This window comes from Zonotrichia leucophrys, chromosome 1, assembly GCF_028769735.1.
Source record: "Zonotrichia leucophrys gambelii isolate GWCS_2022_RI chromosome 1, RI_Zleu_2.0, whole genome shotgun sequence".
Taxonomy (NCBI): Eukaryota; Metazoa; Chordata; class Aves; order Passeriformes; family Passerellidae; genus Zonotrichia; species Zonotrichia leucophrys.
In genome coordinates this window covers 41856721-41877184 of record NC_088169.1, presented here as the reverse complement: position 1 = coordinate 41877184, position 20464 = coordinate 41856721, and the positions used below count along the sequence as shown (strand labels likewise).

The 20464-nt window shown below is 38.3% G+C and overlaps 1 protein-coding gene across 3 annotated transcripts in view; it reads right to left on the bottom strand.

Annotated features, from left to right (window-relative positions):
- ABCC4 (ATP binding cassette subfamily C member 4 (PEL blood group)) overlaps window positions 1–20464 on the bottom strand; it is a 142424-nt gene that overhangs the window by 103293 nt on the left and 18667 nt on the right. For 2 of the 3 annotated variants that reach the window (XM_064712702.1, XM_064712711.1), the window contains exons 5-13: window positions 18086–18175; window positions 17590–17753; window positions 13362–13487; window positions 10346–10595; window positions 8073–8177; window positions 3763–3852; window positions 3220–3411; window positions 1617–1711; window positions 1424–1510 (exon numbers count right to left, since the gene is read on the bottom strand). In XM_064712702.1, coding sequence (XP_064568772.1) covers window positions 1424–1510; window positions 1617–1711; window positions 3220–3411; window positions 3763–3852; window positions 8073–8177; window positions 10346–10595; window positions 13362–13487; window positions 17590–17753; window positions 18086–18175 — 1199 coding nt within the window. Of the gene's footprint in view, window positions 1–1423; window positions 1511–1616; window positions 1712–3219; window positions 3412–3762; window positions 3853–8072; window positions 8178–10345; window positions 10596–13361; window positions 13488–17589; window positions 17754–18085; window positions 18176–18282; window positions 18312–20464 lie in introns of those variants that run through there. The other variant, XM_064712721.1, reaches the window with a different exon arrangement.

Genomic DNA, 20464 nt, shown 5'->3' with positions numbered 1-20464 from the left:
AGGCACTGATACAGTCAGATGCTGGAGTTGCAGAGAGATCTTGTGCAGAAACAGAAAAGCAGCAGCTGAAGCCCAGAAAGCTTCAACAGGCATTAAAGGAATTTGATAATGCACGTGAAGTACAGAGGTGATGAACTCCATCTATCAGTCATGGCAGCTGAAAAATGAACGTAAAGCCCATGCAGCATAAAACTCTTACTCCACACCAGCAGACAGAAACAAACAATAGCCTTTTGAAAACATCAGTAAAATAAAGCAACATGTTAAAGGGGTTTCAGAGGGTCCAGATTTGAAACTGCAAACATCAACAGGATGTACAACTTTCAAATTTAGATACTAAAAGCTTCCCTGTATGGGGGAAAAAAGAACATTCATGACACTGCTACTCAGTGCAATTTCTATGACCATTTCTACAAGATTTCTGCAAGTTTTTATGATTATCTGAGGGAGGACAGGAGAGAACAATAGTAAAACCAAATTAATTCATGTATTTGGAGCATGGAATTCAAAGGATGCAAGTACGCTAAACAAAACACATTTGTTGAAGACCTGAACCAAAGACCACTGAATTTCATCAACAGAAGCTTCTCCTTCTAGTAAATTCTAGATTATACCTTTTAACACAGAGAGCTGCAAGCTGTGAAGAAGTAAGGACAAAACACTGGCTGGGACTGACCAAATTATTCTGATACTCACCTATGTGCCTTAGATTAGACAGTGTTAGAAGGATGGAGAAGAAGGAACTCACTGAAAAGGAAACCTGACTTTTAATGAACACTTTCCTGTTTCTTTGGAAGTGGGGAAAGGTCCAGTACCCCTCTCTTACACAGTAAATTTATACATTCTCTTTCCTGTTATTTCTGCTCTCTGCTGTCTACTCTGCAGGCCACATGCCCTGTTTCACCTACCCAACAGAAATTTCAAGAACCAAAATTAAAAATTATTCAACAGTCTAAGACAGTTCTGTCCTCTCCTTTAGCCAGCTGAATTAAGTGCTTATTACTAGTCAGTAAAGTTGTAGCAAACTAAGAAGAGATTTAAAATCCCATCCCATTTTATTCTTCACTCAGTACTAATATTGGTAAACCCCATTATTCATAAACCCCAATACTCATGTATGAAACTCAACATTTTTCTTAAGAAAATGGCAGATATTCCCTTAAGAATATTTCTATTTATAGTATCTCCAAAACAGATTTTTACAGGGCTTTTAAAAATAAAGAACAAAGTCAACAAAACATAGAGGGGAAGAAAAAACCCCTGTATCTTCCAATTACATAAAATAGGGGAAAAACAAATCAGAAAGCGAATGTACCAAGTTTTGTGAAGAAATCCATCTCCTCAGAAATGCTGTCCCAATTTTTTTGATAAGGAATTACAATAAAACAGTTGCATTTTATATTAAAATAAACCAGTAACCTACTTTTCAAACAAATGTCTTCCAACTTCAGCATCCACTGCACTCAGTGGGTCATCCAAAAGATAGATGTCCGCATCTTGATACACGGCTCTGAAAGGTTTAAAGAAATGTCAGTTCAACAAAGTCTTACATTGGTTCACTTTAGTCACTGGAATCTGACAATTTATAAATTTTAGAAATAGCAAACACCACTAGCCTGGCCAGATTTACACGGGCCTTCTGTCCCCCACTCAGAGTAGCTCCACGATCTCCTATTACTGTTAGGTCACCATTTGCCAATAATTCCAAGTCCTGTGAATGTGAAAGAACAGATAAAAATATTTTTTAAATCATTTTAACTTCAAACACTGGCAAAGCTGTTTCAATGTAGCATTTCTTATTTGGAAAGTATTAATGTAACACATTAAAATATAAGGCTTCATACTAAATGTAATATCTGCAGTTGCTTTATGACTCCACACTTTCAGCAAAGGGTAACTGAGAAAGCAGAAAAAATAGATGAGATCCTAAAGTTCAGTTTTTCTACAGCTGTGCCAAAGTAAAGTGCACTACTATCCTTAGTCTTGCAAGGAATATTTATTGGCGATTCAGAAAATCAAAAAAAAATACCTAACAGTAAAGTTATTAAGCTTTTATTTGAACAAAATTAGCTGTCACAAAAAATAAAAACTGCCCTAATTATTATCGGTAAATTATCTTGCCAATATCCCTAAAAAACAGATTGTTTTTATTCTTACTGAAATGTATTCAGGAAAAATAATTACAACATTCATCACAGAGATTTGGGACTTCAGGACTGTGGATAAAACAACAAAATTACACAGCGTTCCATGTCATATTATCATATTTCCTATTCAGGAAATACAGAAGTTTTACGTTAAGCTACAAAACATATTCTGAAAGCTTATTCACAGCTTTTATAAGACACATAAATTTGCAAGAAAACTATGAAAGCAAATCTACCATCAATATGAAGTGGGGATTTTTTTAATGCTGTTTGCTGTCTTTTAAAGTCATTAAAGCCTTAAGTTTAGACAACAGCATGACTGACTATCAGCAGGAGACACTAAAACTCTATATGCCAAGTGTAAAAATCTTGCAAAAAATGTTCACTACAGTAACCATCTGCTTTTCACCTGTGTCGCTGCTGACAGAAATATCATAACATGCTGCACAAAACCTTTTTAGCTGCCAAGCAAAATGTCTGTTTCTTGACAAATCTGGCTTAATCCTCTTCTATATCTCATGTCAAAACTCCTTTGCACACAAACCTTTCAAATATATTTTTTCATAAAACTACTTGGGTTCAGCAAGTTCTCCAGTACATAGCCCTAAGGTTCTTTTGATAGCTGTTTGCAATGCATAATATACTGCAAACACAACACTTATTTCAAAGGAAAGTATACAGGATATTTATGAAACTAAAGCCACAAAGAGTGCTAGCTTGATCATTTGTTTTCTGCCTCTTACTGCATTTGCACACACCCCTACCATAACACATGTTAAAAATGGCTAAAATGTAATTATGAAACAAACTAATAGGGAACAGCTTTTCCCAAATTCGTCCGTGCTTCACACGTGCTATACCTCCCCCTAGTGTAAGCTTTGGGAATTAGAAGAGGATGCCTTGCACAAGGATAGCAAAAATAATTGCACGTTTCTGATGAGCAGCAGGAGTTATTTCACATGCTACTTACAACAATTCCATATATTGTACATTGCAGCCTGCACCACAGGCCTGAAAGAACACTAAAATAAAAATTACAATGGAAAGAAAATACGCAAGGAGAAAGCCTTACCTTTTTAAGAGCACAGACTTTTAAAACATTTTCGTACTTTTCTTTCTCATATTCCTTGTCAAACAGTATATTACTTCTTACAGTGCCAGAGAACACCCAAGGCTGCTGTGAAACATAGGCAATTCTTCCAGTAACATTTATTGAACCCTTGTCTTTAGGCAGCTCACCAAGTATGGCACTTAAGAGAGAAGACTGGAAAAGATTTTTAAAAAAATAAAGTAAAAATTAAAATGTTTGGTTTAACTAAAGACATCACAGAGACTGGGCAGTGTTTACTACCATGATGGTCTATTTCACCTAGTGCTTTTCTACTCTGCTAAGAGCAGAAAAGCACTAGTACACCCTTTTCATGCAGTCATGAAGCAACACACAAAATACTGCTAAGCTCCTCACCCAAAAGGACATGGGCCTATCTTGAATGCCAGTACCCTGATGCAGAGCGTGTGATTATACATATAAAGGAACTGTATATTTTCAGGTTGCTAGTTTTCACATTCAATAGAGTCAAAAGCCTCATGGAATGGTGTAAATATTAAGACTTACTTTTCCAGCTCCTACAGGACCAATCACAGCCAGTAACTCCCCTCGTCTGACAGTAAACGAAATCTGTTGAAGTGTTGGGGTTTCTAAACTCTGGGGATTTGAGAAAAAGTCAGGATTTCTCAGTAATGAAATAGAAACCATCAAAATGAGTATTTAGAAACAGAAAACAATGTGCATACATCACTAACCCCTACCAGTCCATATGTTCACCATATTTTCAGGCATATGATTTTTGTCTCTTCAGTAATTCACAAGTACTTTTAAAAGACCCTCATCCTTCCCCATGAACATGCAACACAGGTAAAAAAGCATTCAAGGAATAAAGAGGCCAAAGGCAGCAGAAGCAGGGCTTCCTCAGAGCCCACATATCTGAGTGGCAGCCTCAGGAACACGAGGTCTGTGCTGGCCACCACACCAGCATTCCCAGCACAACACACTCAGCCACTCTGAGCACAGAGACAAATGGAGAGCTGACGGTATCAGAGCCTCAGGAAAGCCAGGGCTGTGCTTGCCCTAGTCAAGGCTCTAGCCAAAGTAAAACCATAAAAATGCCATTTGATTTTACACAACTTCATCTTGTATACTGGATTACCCTAGGAGTGTCTGTTTAATATTCCACGTTTTGGTATGCCTGTCCTTTACGTTATGGAAGAGCTTACGTCCCTCATAACATATGTTGCACCTCTCCTTTCAAGGTTCCAAAAATGACTACTTGTGGAAAGAAGGATGCTCAGGTCTTTAGCAGCTATGCTAAACAGCAATTTTTAAGGACCTGGTGCAGCTCCGTCTCATTAAAACAAAACACCTTTGTAACACAATCTGCCTTCACTTGCATCTTTACCCACACTAAGCATGACTGACACTAAAATACAAACAGTAAAACATATGCATTAAAAAAAAAAAAACCCAAAAGTACTTTGATTAAAGGACTAAACAAAAACCCAGCCTTAAGCTCCAAAAACAGAAGAGCAAGGTTAAGAATACCTTAAAATCTCCAGCCACCTTTTGAAGTTCAAGAGGCTGAAAAGGCCACCACCATAACTCCACATAAAAGATGACACAAGCCAAAAACATTCAGGGACTGCAAAGGAGGAAGCCTGCAATTCATCTCCAATTATTTGGAAAGAAAGAGAAATCCAGTATCCATCCCCATCTGTGATGGCTGGGATAGCTGGGATGGCACACTTGTGCTCACTCATGCCAGGAGAAATCCCTGGCAGGCAGCCCCGCTGCCAGAGCTCTGGGATGCACTGCAGGGCTCACAGGAGATCCTCAGGAGATCCTGCCAGAAGATGAACTGGGCTCCTTATGCAGCTCTGCTGAACCACTTTTGCTGCCATTAGGATTTCCACAAGGTGGCACCAACGGGATTTTTTTCCTTTTCCCTGCACAACCCCACCACCCGCCCAAGCAGCAGCACCTGACCTCGAAGCTGATTCCTCTGCCCAGAGTGCACAGCTCAGGAGCTCACCTAAGTGCTAAGGTCAGGAGAACTCTACAGATTTATGACTGCCAAAGATTTTATTTTTTTTAACACAGTGTTTGTAGGAAGAGAAAATATCTCTTCCTAAATCAATGTCTATATAGAAAAAATAAATAAGCTTTCAGACACACAGGCCCTTCTTCAGGCATCTTGAGGATGTGCTTCTGTATTCACACAAGTGCAAAGACATTTCCACCCACATCAAAAACTTGAAAAAATATAACCTGAGAGCCAAAAAACATTACAGAAAGATTTTCTTAAAGTTTTTAAACTATTACTGCCATACTATACATTATAGCAGTTGGAATTTATCATAGAGCCTACACAAAAGTAGTAATTCAAGCAAACAGCACAGCCACACACACCTAAGAAACACATTATTTTTCCAAAATAGCATTCCCTATAATTAAAGACAATTTGTCCTGAATTCACCAGACCTATTTTTAGGCACTAAACTGAGGCACTTAAATTAGAGCACAGACTAACACTGCAGCTAAGTCCACCTGGCAGCTCATTCTCAGAAATGCCCCAGCTCCCTGTGCCCTGACAGCTTGCTGTGTCTCCAACTTCCCTCCTTCTGCCTAACCTTGCATGTGTTGTTTATGGGACTCAGCTATCAGAAAACTGATCTCATTACAAGTGATTCATTTTCTATTGCTTTATCCCTCCAAGTGCTTCACCACAAGGTCATACAAACCAGCATTAACAACCAGCACAAGGGAGGCAACAGAGAATGCAAGGACAAGAGGACACAAGAATGATCCCTTCAAGGGAGCAACTCCTCAGCTGAGCTTGGGCAGACCTTACACATCCTACACACAAGAAAATGAAATAGTTCTGCTCACCTAAGGGACACAGAGATCATATACTGCATGAAAGCACTATACTACTCAGGCTTCTCATGTAAGGACTAAAATGACAAGGGATAAATTTGGCCTCTGCTCAAATGCTGAGATTTTAAATCTGAAGTTGCTCAATTAAGCAGACAGGCTGTTCTGTAAATTCAAGGAACATCAGTAAAAAGCTGTACTGAAGAATCCCTAGCTCCATGCTGGTATCAGACTAGCCTGTGATACTCAGATAATACTTGCCTAAGTAAAACAAGAGTGTGACCAGGAAAACAATTGGTTTTGCTTATCTTTTGAGAAACTGTAATACACCCTGTTAGGCTGTTTTCCTAAAAGTGTAGCTAATAATTCCTTTTTCACATCAAGTGATTTTGGATTCATGGGTTGCTTCTTGCTTGGTGTTTTTAGTATCACTTTTGGCACACAATCACTAAAAAATAAAAAAAATTATCATCCTGCTGTAGAGTCTCGGTACAGACATCCCAAGTGTCTTGAGAAAGCTTGCTAGTCAGGGTGGCAAGCTAAGCCTACTGCTTGACAAAGGATACATATTTATATTACTCCTTTCATAACTTGTCTCTATCAGAACTTACCACTTTTTTTTCAGTGAGCAAGTCTATAAAATTATTTTGCATCATTTTAAGAGTATATAGTAGAAACTTTCAAAGCAGATCCTAACAGTTCTGAGAGAAATGCTCTTCTCCATGCACACTGCAATTCAATATCAAAATGGAAGTTACATTAACAGTTTTGTGGATGGCTTGGTTTGGGTTTTGGTTTTAACTGAAAGGAAACCAGTAATTCCAGTCATGCTACTCTGCTTTATGCAATATAAACAACTAATAAAAAAAAAAAAGTATTTTATGGGAACTTTATGCAACCATTTCCTGTAAATTGTTAAATGGTGGTACCAAAGTCAGTTTGAGAAGAAAACAAAGATTAAGCAATACACTGCATTTTGCATTAGAATGTATTCATAATCAACTCTTTCATATATCTATTAAAATTTAAAAGCTTGGTCAATGCCTCAGAAATATTGATAACACGGAGAAGTCTGAGAAAGTAAAGCAGAATAAAATAGCAGCTTTCTTTGGCAGCTACATAGCTACAAGTACACAGATCCTTATCTTATATGTTTTCACACCTGATCTTCCTTGGGACACAACACAGGTAGGGCAACAGGGCTTGGAAAGTGAAATATGTGATGTCTTATTTGCATTACACTTATATGCAAAAGTAATGCCAGTATCCTGATCCATTCATAATTTTTAGAGCTTCCAGCACTTGTAATGGAGACTGAGGTCTCTCCTGTGTGAGGCTACTGCCAGGCTGCAATAGCACCAACAGCTCCTCACAAACTGCTGCTTACCATAGCAATTAAAGTTTTAAAACAGAAACAGTCAACCCTTGCCTTTATTACATAAAAGAGATATATAATAAATTTATCATGTTTATTGTCCCTTTTTCTAGCCATTTTGGTGAGTTTGGTGCATTTTAAGTAGAAAAAATGTGCAGCTGAACAGTCTCAAAATACAGAGCAACAAATACATGCTGACTCGTCTCTAAAGCTTTCAAACCTTTTGTGGTAAGTATAATATTGTACTGGTTCTAGACTAATGGACTGATCAAGCATTCAGTTACAGAAAAAAACCCCACATAACAAGGCTGACCTTGCTGTGCTGTCTGTCCTTAATTCCAATTTAAGTGCCTCAGCCACAATGCAGTGCTGCTTAATAAAAAGAGATATTTTCCCTGAGAAACACCAAGTTTTTCATTTAGTATAGTATTGAAAAATAGCTGCTTCTAAGATGCACTTGATAGCGTCTTCAGTACTATTCAACAGTTAGCTCAACATAATGAAAGGATTCTCAAACACAAAGGATGGAACACAAAGTATCAGCACACCATACATACACACACTACATTTTAGATTTCAAATGCTGACAGCACCAATATACTTAATATGCAAGTAAATTTACCTTATCCCAAGAGCAAGTCAAATCTTGAACATCAAGAATGATATTTTCATTACTGCCATGCAGTTGTGGCTTGAAGTGTGAGACCTCATCAAGCATCAGAAAGTTCTGCAATAAAAGAGAAGAAGAGGATATTGCCTAAAGTGAGACTGAGAATGGGAAAGGAACACATTTTTTGAAGGCAGCATACACAACATTAATTATGGGCTGGAAAAAACAACCACAAACTGATCAAAAAATTGCATTTCCAAGGCAATGCACAGCTTCAACAGTGGACCTGTAACTAGCTAGCTCTCCCTCCCTAAAAACCTCCATAAGCGCAGACTTAATAGGAGAGGACTCTAACAGCCACCTGCTCAATAATGAATTCCAGAAAGAAATAGATCTTTAGAACCGGTCCTGTCTTTTCCTTGAATCACAAACAACTTTTTAAATTGTTTAACTCCTTCTTTCCATGCAGAAGAGGTGAAACCCTCACTGCAACACCTTCCCATTCCACTGCTGGCAAAGGCTTCTGTTATTTCGTTGGAAGAATAATGAGGATGCAGTAAGCAGCTGTCCATTGTCTCTGTTAAGCATTCTTCAAGTGGCCAATAGGAGACAGAACACTCTCTGAACACTTCCTCATTTTAAAGCCCAGGTCATGAACAAAAAAAGAAACTTGCTTACATCTGCAAAGCTGGCTCACATCACTTTCACTATTGCACTCCTATTCTACATTACATCCCAGTCAGCAAACTCTTCCTTCAATTTGCATAAGCATGCACTTTGTACCACAGCCACACTTCTGCCACACCTTGCCTGATGCTGGATTTTCAATAGCCCAAACACATTTAGAAAGGAAAGGGGCTATTTCCACAGAAAACTTTTAAGGTTAACAGCTGCCACAGTTTTATGACAAAACCTAAAAAAAAAAATTTCTTTTATCCTTTGACTCATGGAGTCTAAGGACCTTAAATAGGCAGCAGCAGACAATATTTTGGGAAGAGGAGGAACGTCTTGATTGGAGAAGCCAAGAGTAGTTAACAAGTGCTCAGCTAAGAGTCTGCAGATGTGAGACAGCTGCTGAAGACTCACAGAAAGCAGTAACTAAGAGGGAGCAGGAGGAGGATGTCAGGAGCCATGGGAGGGCAGGGAGATTACTGCTAGGCTTTCCAGGCACAGAGGTACTGCTCAGATTCCAGCTGGTGGGCACTGTTATGGAGTGCAGTGAGAAGCCAAGCATTTTAACACAGCAGCACAGCAATCCATGGTGTACAACACACTCCTGTTAACACCAAAGAGCTTCAGAATATGGTGCTGGTTCTGTTAGACCAGCCTCAGCACTACCAATGCTCGTTCTTACTGAATTTGAGTCTTCACTCCAGCACTGAAAGCAGCCACAAGAGAGAAGCTGGGGTTCACAGCTGTCCTCCACAGATGACAGGGTACTGCAGTGTGAAACATGAATCCTAGAGCTCCCATCAGCCTGCTTTGTTCTTCAAACCCCAATCCCAGCATGCCTGCATATCTGTACACACGTTCCTCTCACTTCAGAAATGCCTACAACACCTCTTTGCCATGCACACTTTTCTCCTACATCTCAGTGCACCCTACAGCGCATGTCACGTTTTTTGTACCTGCATACAAAATTCACAGAATTCACAGAATCACTAGGTTGGAAGAGACCTTCAAGATCATAGAGTCCAACCCAACACCTCAACTAAATCATGGCACTGAGTGCCACATCCAGCCTTTTTTTAAACACATCCAGGGATGGTGACTCCACCACCTCCCCTGGCAGATCATTCCACAACTTTATCACCCTTTCTGTAAAAAACTTTTTCCTAATATCCAACCTATATTTCCCTTGATGCAGCCTGAGACTGTGTCCTCTGGCTCTGTCAGCTGCTGCCTGGTGAAAGAGACCAACCCCAGCTGACTACAAACACCTTTCAGGAAGTTGTGGAGAGTGATAAAGTCACTCCTGAGTCTCCCTTTCTCCAGGCTGAACACAGCCAGCTCCCTCAGCCATTCCTCACAGGACTTGTGTTCCAAGCCCCTCACCAACCTAACTGGCCTCCTCTGGACGCGCTCAAGCATCTCAACGTCCTTCCTATGCAGAGACGTTCCATTTGCAAAACAGGTTATTTCATCACCGATCCCAAACTGCAAAACCATAATAAGGCTGCATTTGTCAGTGACAAATGTGGAGTAAGAGACAAAGGCAGAGTAAGAGAAGACACAAAGGTAGAGTAAGAGAGGGAATGCAGACCCCTCCCAGCCAGCAAGGCTACCTTGATCCGCCGGATGCTGATCACCGACTCGGACACTCTCTCCACGGCCGAAGGGAAGAACAGGGTCACTGTGAGTCTCACTGCTCCATACAGGGACACTGCCACAAACACCCTGCTCGCAGAGATGACATTCCCAAGTAGGACATATGCCATGAAAGTCATGAACACTGTAATTTTGCTTGCCACAAAGAACGAGGCTAAGTTCAGTCCTCGAAGGTAAGAGCTTTTCATAACCATGGCAATCTCCTTCCTAAAAATGCAGAACATAAACAAATCAAATCAATCTCTCCCATTACTGCTACCCTCAACAACAGGATGAGGGAAACCCCCCATCAGGATTCTACTTTCACATCCTTTCTCCTCCCCTTGTACCACCCCAACTCAAATGCAAACAACAGTGAAGAAAACATGTTATATGGTAAATAACAAAACAAAACCAAGACCAAACCAACCTAAAAAAACCCACAAAAACCCAAAAAATCAACCATTATTTAAGCGGCGTGGAAATTCAAAGGAGAAATTCATTATATTTATTATCTTAATAGCTATAGAAAACAATTATTTTTCAGAGTCAGAAAACTAACGTACTATTTTTTTTCTTCTCTAGTCAAACTAGTATTTTAATTCAGATTCTAATCTGCTGCAAATATTTTTGGCCTGCATGCAACAGCGAAGAGGAAAAAAAAAAATCTGTATAAAGGCCAAGCACCCACAAAATCCTTATCCTTCCAATATCAAAATACACTGGAGTTCAGTCACAAAACTCATGACAAGATGAACACATACTCTGCAGTCAAAAAAACCAGGGCAATCTCCAGAAGATCAAGAGTTTGCCCATGGCCCAAGTATCTGCCATTATTCAGCTGCTGCTCCTCAAGCTATACCACAGGAATTAGAGTATTTCCTTTCATCTCAGTCTAAATCCCTCCCAATTTGGACCCTGCACCTAGCTTCTTTTGCTCTAGGAATTCAGGTTTATAAATTAAGAAAACACTGACCTGTGAGGCCAACTGTTGTGCCAGTCATTGCCCAAGCTAAAGAGTGACTGAAGTATTGCACAGACACATAAGTCTCCCTCCAGCAACCCAAAAGCTGCTCATGCATTTGTTCTCAATTTCCATTTCATTTAATTGCAGTTTCCACTTCTAAATGACTCAATAAGTCAAATCCTCAAAACATTACAGCACTATCATCCACTACAATGTGGGTGCTATCAGACTTACCTCCTTATTAAGATAACAATTTTTCTTTATCAAAACAGCTAAAACAACTTACTCCTTCCCCACATATTCTACTTTTTGTCTACTTAATACTATCAAATATGAAATCCCAAAACAATTTTTAATTTCTCTTTCCACATATTCTGGCAATTCTCTGGCAAATTTTTAATAATTTTGATCACTTTCCACTTGGAACTATACATTAAGATTAGAAACTCAAGTTGTGACTATACAGTTTGAAGTAAATTAAGTAACCACTTAAAGAAGAAAATGATGCAGGATGCACTACTGGAAAACTAGTTAAGCAACTTTCCCACTGTATTTGCCAAATTGGCTGAACTGACAGACTTTTAGAGTTTCAAAGACTTCTTTTTTCAGCTTAAGGGTTCACCATCTCTAATCTCCTCCAGAGTACAGAGAAGGAACATTTGTATGTAAACTATTTGAATTGGGTCTAATTCAATTACTTCTACAACCCTGGATGAAACTCTTTTCCCACCCTTTAATAATCCTTAATAATCCTCTCATTATCTGTGGATAATCAGCAAATTTTTTGCGCTACTCTCCAGAAATACCAGATAACTGCAGCCTACCTGCAGGCTGCATATAATAAATATTACATTGTCTTGAAGCACAAACTTGCATAAAAGGAAACTGATACAGACAGATACAAGAGAAAAAGAGAAATGGAGGAGTTCAGATGGCATTTCAGCCACTGTCAAGGGTCAATGTGGAAATACTGGATAATAAAGCACCTGACTAAATTTAAGAGTTTTAATTATAGTTTTCCACAACTCAGCTCGAGAAAGGAAAGAAGGCTCAAGGTGTGTTCTAGAAGATCTCATTTCTTTCCAACACTAAAAAGGAAGCCTCTAATCCTAATGAGGTGTTGAACTTGGAAATCTAAAATTTAGTGATGTGAATACAACCCACTGAGGAAGCTTTCAAAAAAGAAATATTCTTTCTGGCTCCATCCAAGACACAAAAGCTTCCCATCAGTCATGAACATTCAATCAGCACAGGATCCTACAATCCAACAGAGGAAAGCAATTACGTGCATGGGAAGGAACATCTCAGGGAACATTTGCAAGTTTGCAAGCCTGCACATGGATGTAAAGGAAAAAAATTCCTTTCAAGAAAAGGATTTCCAAAATTAACATTTAAAACTAAAAAAGTGAGATAATCTGCAGCAGGATACCAACCTTCTATTCATATGCTGGAGGGGTACATGACATGAAAATCAGTTTATAAGAGATATGCACCCAAACTCCTACAGTTAACCTTTAGTACTGAATGCTGTTACAGTGTTAAGTAAAAGGGCAAATACTGAAAATCAAATGTATTAGTATGTTTTAATCTGATGTCAAAGAACCTCTGAAATTAAATGTCTTAGGATACCAAACTCAGCTGGCCTTGCCAGTTGAATAACAATGGAATTTCTGATCTGCTGTCTTTCCTCCTTCTTCCTTTCCCAGGTGGCTTGAATTTTTTATGCTTCCTTTCCCAGGTGGCATAAAAGGAGGGTAAAATTGCTGCATTACAACTACTACAGCTTATTAGTTGCTCATTTTGAACACAACTGTTAAAAGAAGCACAAAAAAGTCTGAAGGATTTTTAAATTTTTTATTCTCTTAGAATATATCTTCATTTCTCCACTGTTGCTATATAAAAATTTTTTAAAAGCTCAAAAACTGCATGCAAACTGCATTTTAAAGCACGAAATAAAGCATTTATTCACATGCACAGAATGGAAAATGACACTGATCACACATCAAGCTGTATCTTTCCAGGATTACCTTCTTAAACCATTCACAAGTTCCGCAAATGATTTTTCCCAAGCGTACATCTTTATTATCTTCATACCGCTTATCACTTCATTCATGGTCCTAATCCTGACATCTGTTAAGGCAGCTGTCTTGCTTCTGAAAATAGGACAAAGGAAAAATCCTCAGATTCTCTAAAGAAGACTATTTATGAACACACATAACATATGTATGAAGTTTTTGCTTTTATTTCTAAAGACGATTCACAAAACTGTAATTGCATTAAAGGGCTTTCCTGAAGACCAGTATCTTAAAGCTGACACACAGCAGACACACTTGGTATGTTTGATTCCCGCTTCTCAGGGAACTGAGAGCTGATTCAATGTTCAGGACTGTATGTCAGTTTGTGCAAACACACAGTACTCCTTAAACAACATATCCGCTGTTTGTTGCATTTAGAACAAAACAAAAATCAGAAAATTACTTTTAAAAGATTTCAAAATGCCAAAACAACCACACTTGTTATAAAGTTCTCCTGATGTTGGTAAAGAAATTGGCCTTATTTGTGATTTTTTAGGATTAACTATAGTTGAAGCAGAGATTACTTAGTACATGAGCAATAATTCATTAGATAATCTAGATATGGTTTCTTTAAAAAAAATTATTTAATCATTAGTTGTAACTAACACTAATTTAAATATATCTATTTTAGTCCCACACTATGTTTGTACTGATGGAAAAAAATGAATACTATATATAATTAAATAATAAAGTCACCATTTTAATTAGGAAAAAAGCATTGAAAGTTAGCAGCCACATAATAAATGCATAAATCATGCTAATAGACCCCATTAAAATTCTGAATTCATTCATGTAGACAAACACTTTGCACATGGAGAACTATGGTAGATCTTATTTTGATAAAACATACCCTTACCTTCTAAATTACTTATTTTTGCATATAACAATGAAAGTTAAGATTCAGAGATCATTAAAAAAATTCAAATCTTTTTAGAAGGCATGACTTTTTAGAAGGCTTTCTCAGCTTAACTTGTCCCCTGAAAGATCTCTCTGATACACTGGAAGAAGTCACCATAATTAAAGAATGCAAGCTGAAAGAATTTCAAGCACCTACTTGTCATTTCAAAAAACTTCTCAGCACTAGCATTCCATAAATGTTAGGACGGCTGAAGCAGGGTATTAAAAAATATTTATACAAGGGAAATAAAAAAAGGCATTTAGAAACTTAGCCCCAGTGTAATCATGGATTATTAATAACACTGAGGAAAATAACTTAGACTAAACCAATCACATCAACATGGAATGAGATTGTCTTTGCTATTTCATCCTTCCCCTTTTTCAAAAAGAAACAGTCACAGAAAAAAATTCCTTAAATAATGTAACAGCTCATCATTTCTTCCCCATACACACACCACCACTGGAAAAGACAAAATTAGAATGCGTTGCTCATGGCTCTGCAGCAGCAAACAACTCTCACCTACAATCCTGAAAAGTCACCTAACTTCCAGGCTTTGTCTCCACATAATAGAAAGTTGAAGACGATAGATTAAATAATAAAGTTAACAGAGGTTTCTTTTTTAAAATGGTGTGACTCAAAAAAGGCTGCAGTTCTCATAAACCAATTTTTCAGTTTTCCTGCTGAAATGTCATCACAGTAACCATCCTGTTTCAAATTGCTTTAAAATGCTCAGGAGGTTGGGGGAGTGGTCTTCTTAAAACTTTTTCAAGGTTACACTCCCATACTTTGCAACAAGTATATTTTGTACATACATTCGAGAAGCCACAGGCTTAGTGATGTTGTATAATGGCTTGAAGTATAGAGACATCCAGTGCATTGATGGTAAATTACTGCAGAGAAAGAAATGTCCCCGATTCCAAAAATATTAAGTTCAGAGTACAAACAGATCAGTCCAATACATGCTCACATAGCATGTCAATAAGAAAGTGCAGTAAGAAAGGACCTGAAAATTTTTGTCTGAGAAGACCTCTCTATGATACTGAAAACCATTCTAAATTAATCTAGCTGCAAAATTCCTTTTTGCTTTCACAAGGAATCTTTGGTGTGTTTTAATTATGTCTGACACAGCAGTTAGACACAGTTTTTATCTTCAGGAAAAAGGACTTTAAATAAAAATACTACAGTTGCATGACTAAGCAATGAAAGCATCCAGCTCTTGTGAATAAAATACACATAAAATGGTCTTCAGTCCAATAACTGAACTGCTTCTCAAATAATATATTGGGCCATGTGTATTTTGCACAACTTCTCATACTTGTGCAAGTAAAAGCAATCCTGCAGAGTGCAGTGGATACCATTCCACAGGATACCAAATCCATGTCTGCAAACTCCCAGAGCACTGAGGCCAGAGGCTGCACCATGAACTGGTGTTCATGCATGCTGACACGACTGAGTCACAGAACAATGCTGAATAACAGCACAAATTACCTGCCACACCAAGCATGCTCGGATTTTAGCAAAAGCTTTAATCCTTAAATTACTTCTTCATAGGCTGCCTTCCTTAAATCCATGCAGATTCCCAGCAAATGCCATGTGAACACACTCATCAGCTCACTCTGAGCTAAAATCTATTCCAGTTTTACCATTAACTCCTTCTGTTCATTGGACATTTCTGTTGACAAAGAAAAAGATCTGTGCACATGGAGACAAGCAGAAGCTTTTCTGGTTAACAAATTATTTCCTTTGCACTGCATCCAAACAAGTGGTTGTTACTGAATGGGTAAAAACCCCAAACACTGTTACACTGCCACTGATTAATTTTTAAAAGACATCCCCTCAGGAAAGAGATTTTTGTCACCTTATTGTCTGACCCTGGAAAAATCCATTAATCACTTTGTGCCTCAGTTTTCCATCTGTAAAATGGGGTTACTAAAGCCTGCCACCACAGATAAAGCACTAGCTAAGCACTAACTATTTTAATTATTGACTGAAACCTCAAAAACTTAGAACTCATGAAAAACAGCAATGAAGCAGCTTGATGCTTCTGCACGCATATTGCACATGCAGTGAAAATACACATCTAAGAACATATAGTAAGTGTTCTACAACCAGGCTTTATCATAAAAAGAAAAGCCCTTAGAATTTGACAGAGAACTCTGAATGGATCATTATTTGAGAAATAGCCCTTGAGCATTATTTGAGAAACAGCACATGAATGCAACAACTGAAGACTACCACACTGGTTATAAATGAAGAGGTGCACAAGTTGTATTCATTTTTTAATTCTCATCTCTCTCTTCATACCTGGCCATGCAGTGGCAATGCCAGGCTCAGTATATCTAGAAAATTTGTCTTGAAATACAACTTGAAAAAAACCAACAGTAACTCGCTTACAGAAATTTTACTTACCCAAAGAGCTAAAAGGAACCCATTCAACAAAAAGATGCAAAGAAAGATGCCTAACACTACTAAGCATATGTGAACAGATTAAAGAACACAAAAATATTTCCAATTAGGTGTAAAAGCCTTTTATAAAGTCATAATGTAAGTCAAGCATGACTAATTACACAAGAAACACAAAACCTGGATGCAAGAACTTGCCTCAACAATCTCAACAGAGGCAAGTCTTGCTGGGTTTTTTTAGGATAAAGCTACAGAAAAACAAATTAAATTTGTCTGACAGTGGAAAATTACTTCAAACTCTTATCTCCACAGCCTAGAACCTTGCAGCTGGAAGCCTCATAGCTGGCATCAAAACCCCCATGATAAATTTTTCTTCCCTTCTCTCTCAGTTCCTTCCTCTTTTTTCCTCTCTGCAGCTTAGTCATGGAGGAGAGAGAGCAAGATCTTTGACCAAGAAACTTCCAGAGCCTTCTGCTGCAGCACCTGTGTCACCCCAGTAAGTCACACAGAGAAGGGCTGACTACATCCCCTGTGGAGTAACCACTCCCCAAGAATTCCTGCAGGAAGGCAAAGCTCAGGTTCCACAATTCTATGCCATGACCTACAGCAAGGTAGCTACAGAAACAGCCAGTCTCTTTTAATGCACTGGATAGCTAATAAATAGCAGATATTTTCAACATGTTTGGATGACAGACCACTTCAAGTCCATAATCTGGAATTCAGATGTCTCACATTAGCAGCTCTAAAAAACATGGGCAAAGATAAGAGACACTGCAAAAAAATACCACCAGACACATGCTGATACTCTGACTCCACCCAATATGCACATTTTGAAATCCAACACAGAAAACAGCTACAACCCAAAACATGCAGCCTTACCTGAGGGAAGAGAAAAGCCTCCCAATGCAGGTCTGCACAGGAAGAAGAATAATCAGAACTGCCATTCCTGCCAGACATGATGGGCCTATTTCCATCCAGAGAAGTACTGTTACTGCTATAGCTTGAAGTGGTCCAGCCCACAAGAAGTGCAAGAAAATTGTTACCTAAACAAATAGTTAAGAATCAGAAATTAACTTTTAATCTTAGCTAACAAATTAACTCCCGAGTAACATTTAGGAAGTACCTCTGCCTGTGGCAAGGCCAGGTTGGATGGGGCTATGAGCAAGTTGCTAGTGGAAAGTGCCCCTGCCCATGGCAGGGAGCTGGAACAAGACAATTTTTAAGGTCCCTTCCACACAAAACATCCTATGTTTAAGAAACAACTAGAAGAAATGTTCATTAGAAACATTTAATCACCAATTTTAAACAAAACTTTCTTAACTCTAATCCCACAATTTCTTCAGCCCCTTGGAAAGATCTGTAAAACACTCCTTACTTGATCAAATTTGTTGACATCGTTTGACAGCAGGTTTACTATCTGACCAGTGGTAGTTTTCGCCATAGCCACATTACTGAGACGAAGTGCCTAAAAAAGTCAGAACAATTCAAACTATCACAGCTTGTAGAGCACAGTACACCTATATACACAAGATACATAAATACAGTACCAGGGCTAAAGCTGAAGCCACATACCTTTTGCCTGAGAGCACTGGAGCCTTAAATAAAATGAGAATTAGACTAAATATCCTAAATAAAGTTCCGAAGAAAAAAGTATTAAAAAAAAAAAGGTCAAGGGAAGGACTGTGAGAATAAAAATGCCCTATCCTCATGTCTGAAGTGATTAAAAATAGGAAAATACCAACACAGCAAGCCACTAAGCAAAAGAGCTGTAACTTTCCATGTGCATTGTTCTCCCCCTCACTATGAGCGTCTGTACAAAACAGGAACAGAAAACTCCACCTGAAAGCCAGATTAAAGTCAGAACAGTGTTTGGCCAATTGAAACAATTTGTTTTGAACATGTTATCAGACAGAAGGCAAAAATACCCTCAAGTTATTAATTTCAGACTATCTCTGCAAATCAGAGTGTCCCTTTACAAATCACTAACTCTAGAAAAATTGTAATTTTCCTGAATTATGTAAAATGAAGTTTAGCACACACTATAAAAAACAACAGGAGTAAATATCAAGCATTTTTACACATTAGTAAAAAAGTTAGTCAATAGAAAATAAAATGTGTTTATAAAATACCCCCCCATTCCAAAAAATCCCATCTGGAAATATCCTGTCTGAACCTTACTGCAAAGGTCCAAACTGAAATTGCTCAAAAACACCAATAACACACCCTGCTTCCTCCTACACCTGCTAAAGAGAAAACACAAGTTTGCAGCACAAGTTTAAAAAAATATACAAAGCACGTTACATGTTTTTCTGTACAAAAATAGTTCACTCCTCAAAAACACTTCACATTTTTAGGCAGTTCACATCTACTTCTCCCTCTCCAAACATTGTTAGAGTTGCTTTTTGGCCAATAATCAAACCTGAAAAGCGCTGATTGTTTCAAAAATACTGTTCCAGTATTTTGAAACAAGTAGAACATCAGCCATCAAAGTACTATTCAAGGCATAATTTCAAACAAGGCTCCTTACATTTCTTTCGTGTCACGTTTGTGTTAGAAAGAAATTGTTAATCACAGACAGAATCCCAACCCTAACTTCATTGAAACCAGCAGAAACATTGAAAGGCAGAAGCCTTTAAAACTCCATTATGAAATTCCTCTTACATTCCAAAAAATAAATCTAGGATACTGGGTATATGAAAGATCAGATTTAGTTATTTGAGAAAATTATTGCTTCATTCCCTGTCTTAAGCCACGTGCCTCTCATCCACCTGAAATCCTCCAGGTAGCTGCCTGCTGCTATCATGTTTGCTCCACATCACACATTAAGGTGGTAAGCTCTGAGAAAAGATGTTAGAAATGCACAGAGCATAGTAATAGGAGTTCACATGATGCATGTTTGGGGAAGTTTCCCATCAGGATGTGTTTACAGCACCTCTTGTACAACATATTTGCTGCCTGAGGTTGTACAACATATTTGCTACCTGAACCATCAGAAGACCGTGCTGGTGTCTTCCTAGTGGCCCATGGCCTGGGTCTGTCTTGGACCGGCCACACAAGCACCTTCCTGACTTCTTCCTAGCTACTTCTACACAAGCAGCAAAGCCAGCTTTAATATGATTCTATGAGTCCAGCTCATTGTGACCAAGACAGTCTCAGGAGGAACCACACAAGCATTTGAGCCAAAAGGACGGTGCTCGTCTGTGACTGATTTGTCTTCTGAGGGAAGAGGCAGCCATTCCCACCACCAGTGGCAATGCAGTTTTAGTATTTCCTTGATCCCCTCTTGGTTTGGATTATTTTCTCTTTTTTTTAAGTGAAATAAGCTTTGCATTTTCCTGACAGAATGGATCTGTCTTGACTGCAAAGTAGCAGTTTTACTTCCATAACCAATTTTTTACCAAAAAGTCCTTTTTGGTACCTTCCTCTTTTTTACTACATCTGATACATAGCCCCATATGAGCTGAGGAAAACTAATTCCAACCCAGCTAAAGTCAATACGCTGACCTCAAAGAACTTCTAAAAGCTAAGTCTTAAAAAAATAAAACCAACAAAAACCAGTTTCCCAAAGTAGCCTTTGATTTCAAAACGTAAGATTCTGAGTCATCATGTGCCAGATTTCACTTTCATTTTTGTTAGGAGTTTTCTATGTGCATCACTAATACTTCTTACTGGTACAAAACTTCTTAAGTGTTTGAATACAGGGATTTTGCAAATTAGATCTGAACTTTCCAGGAAATGAAAAAGGTCTAAAACT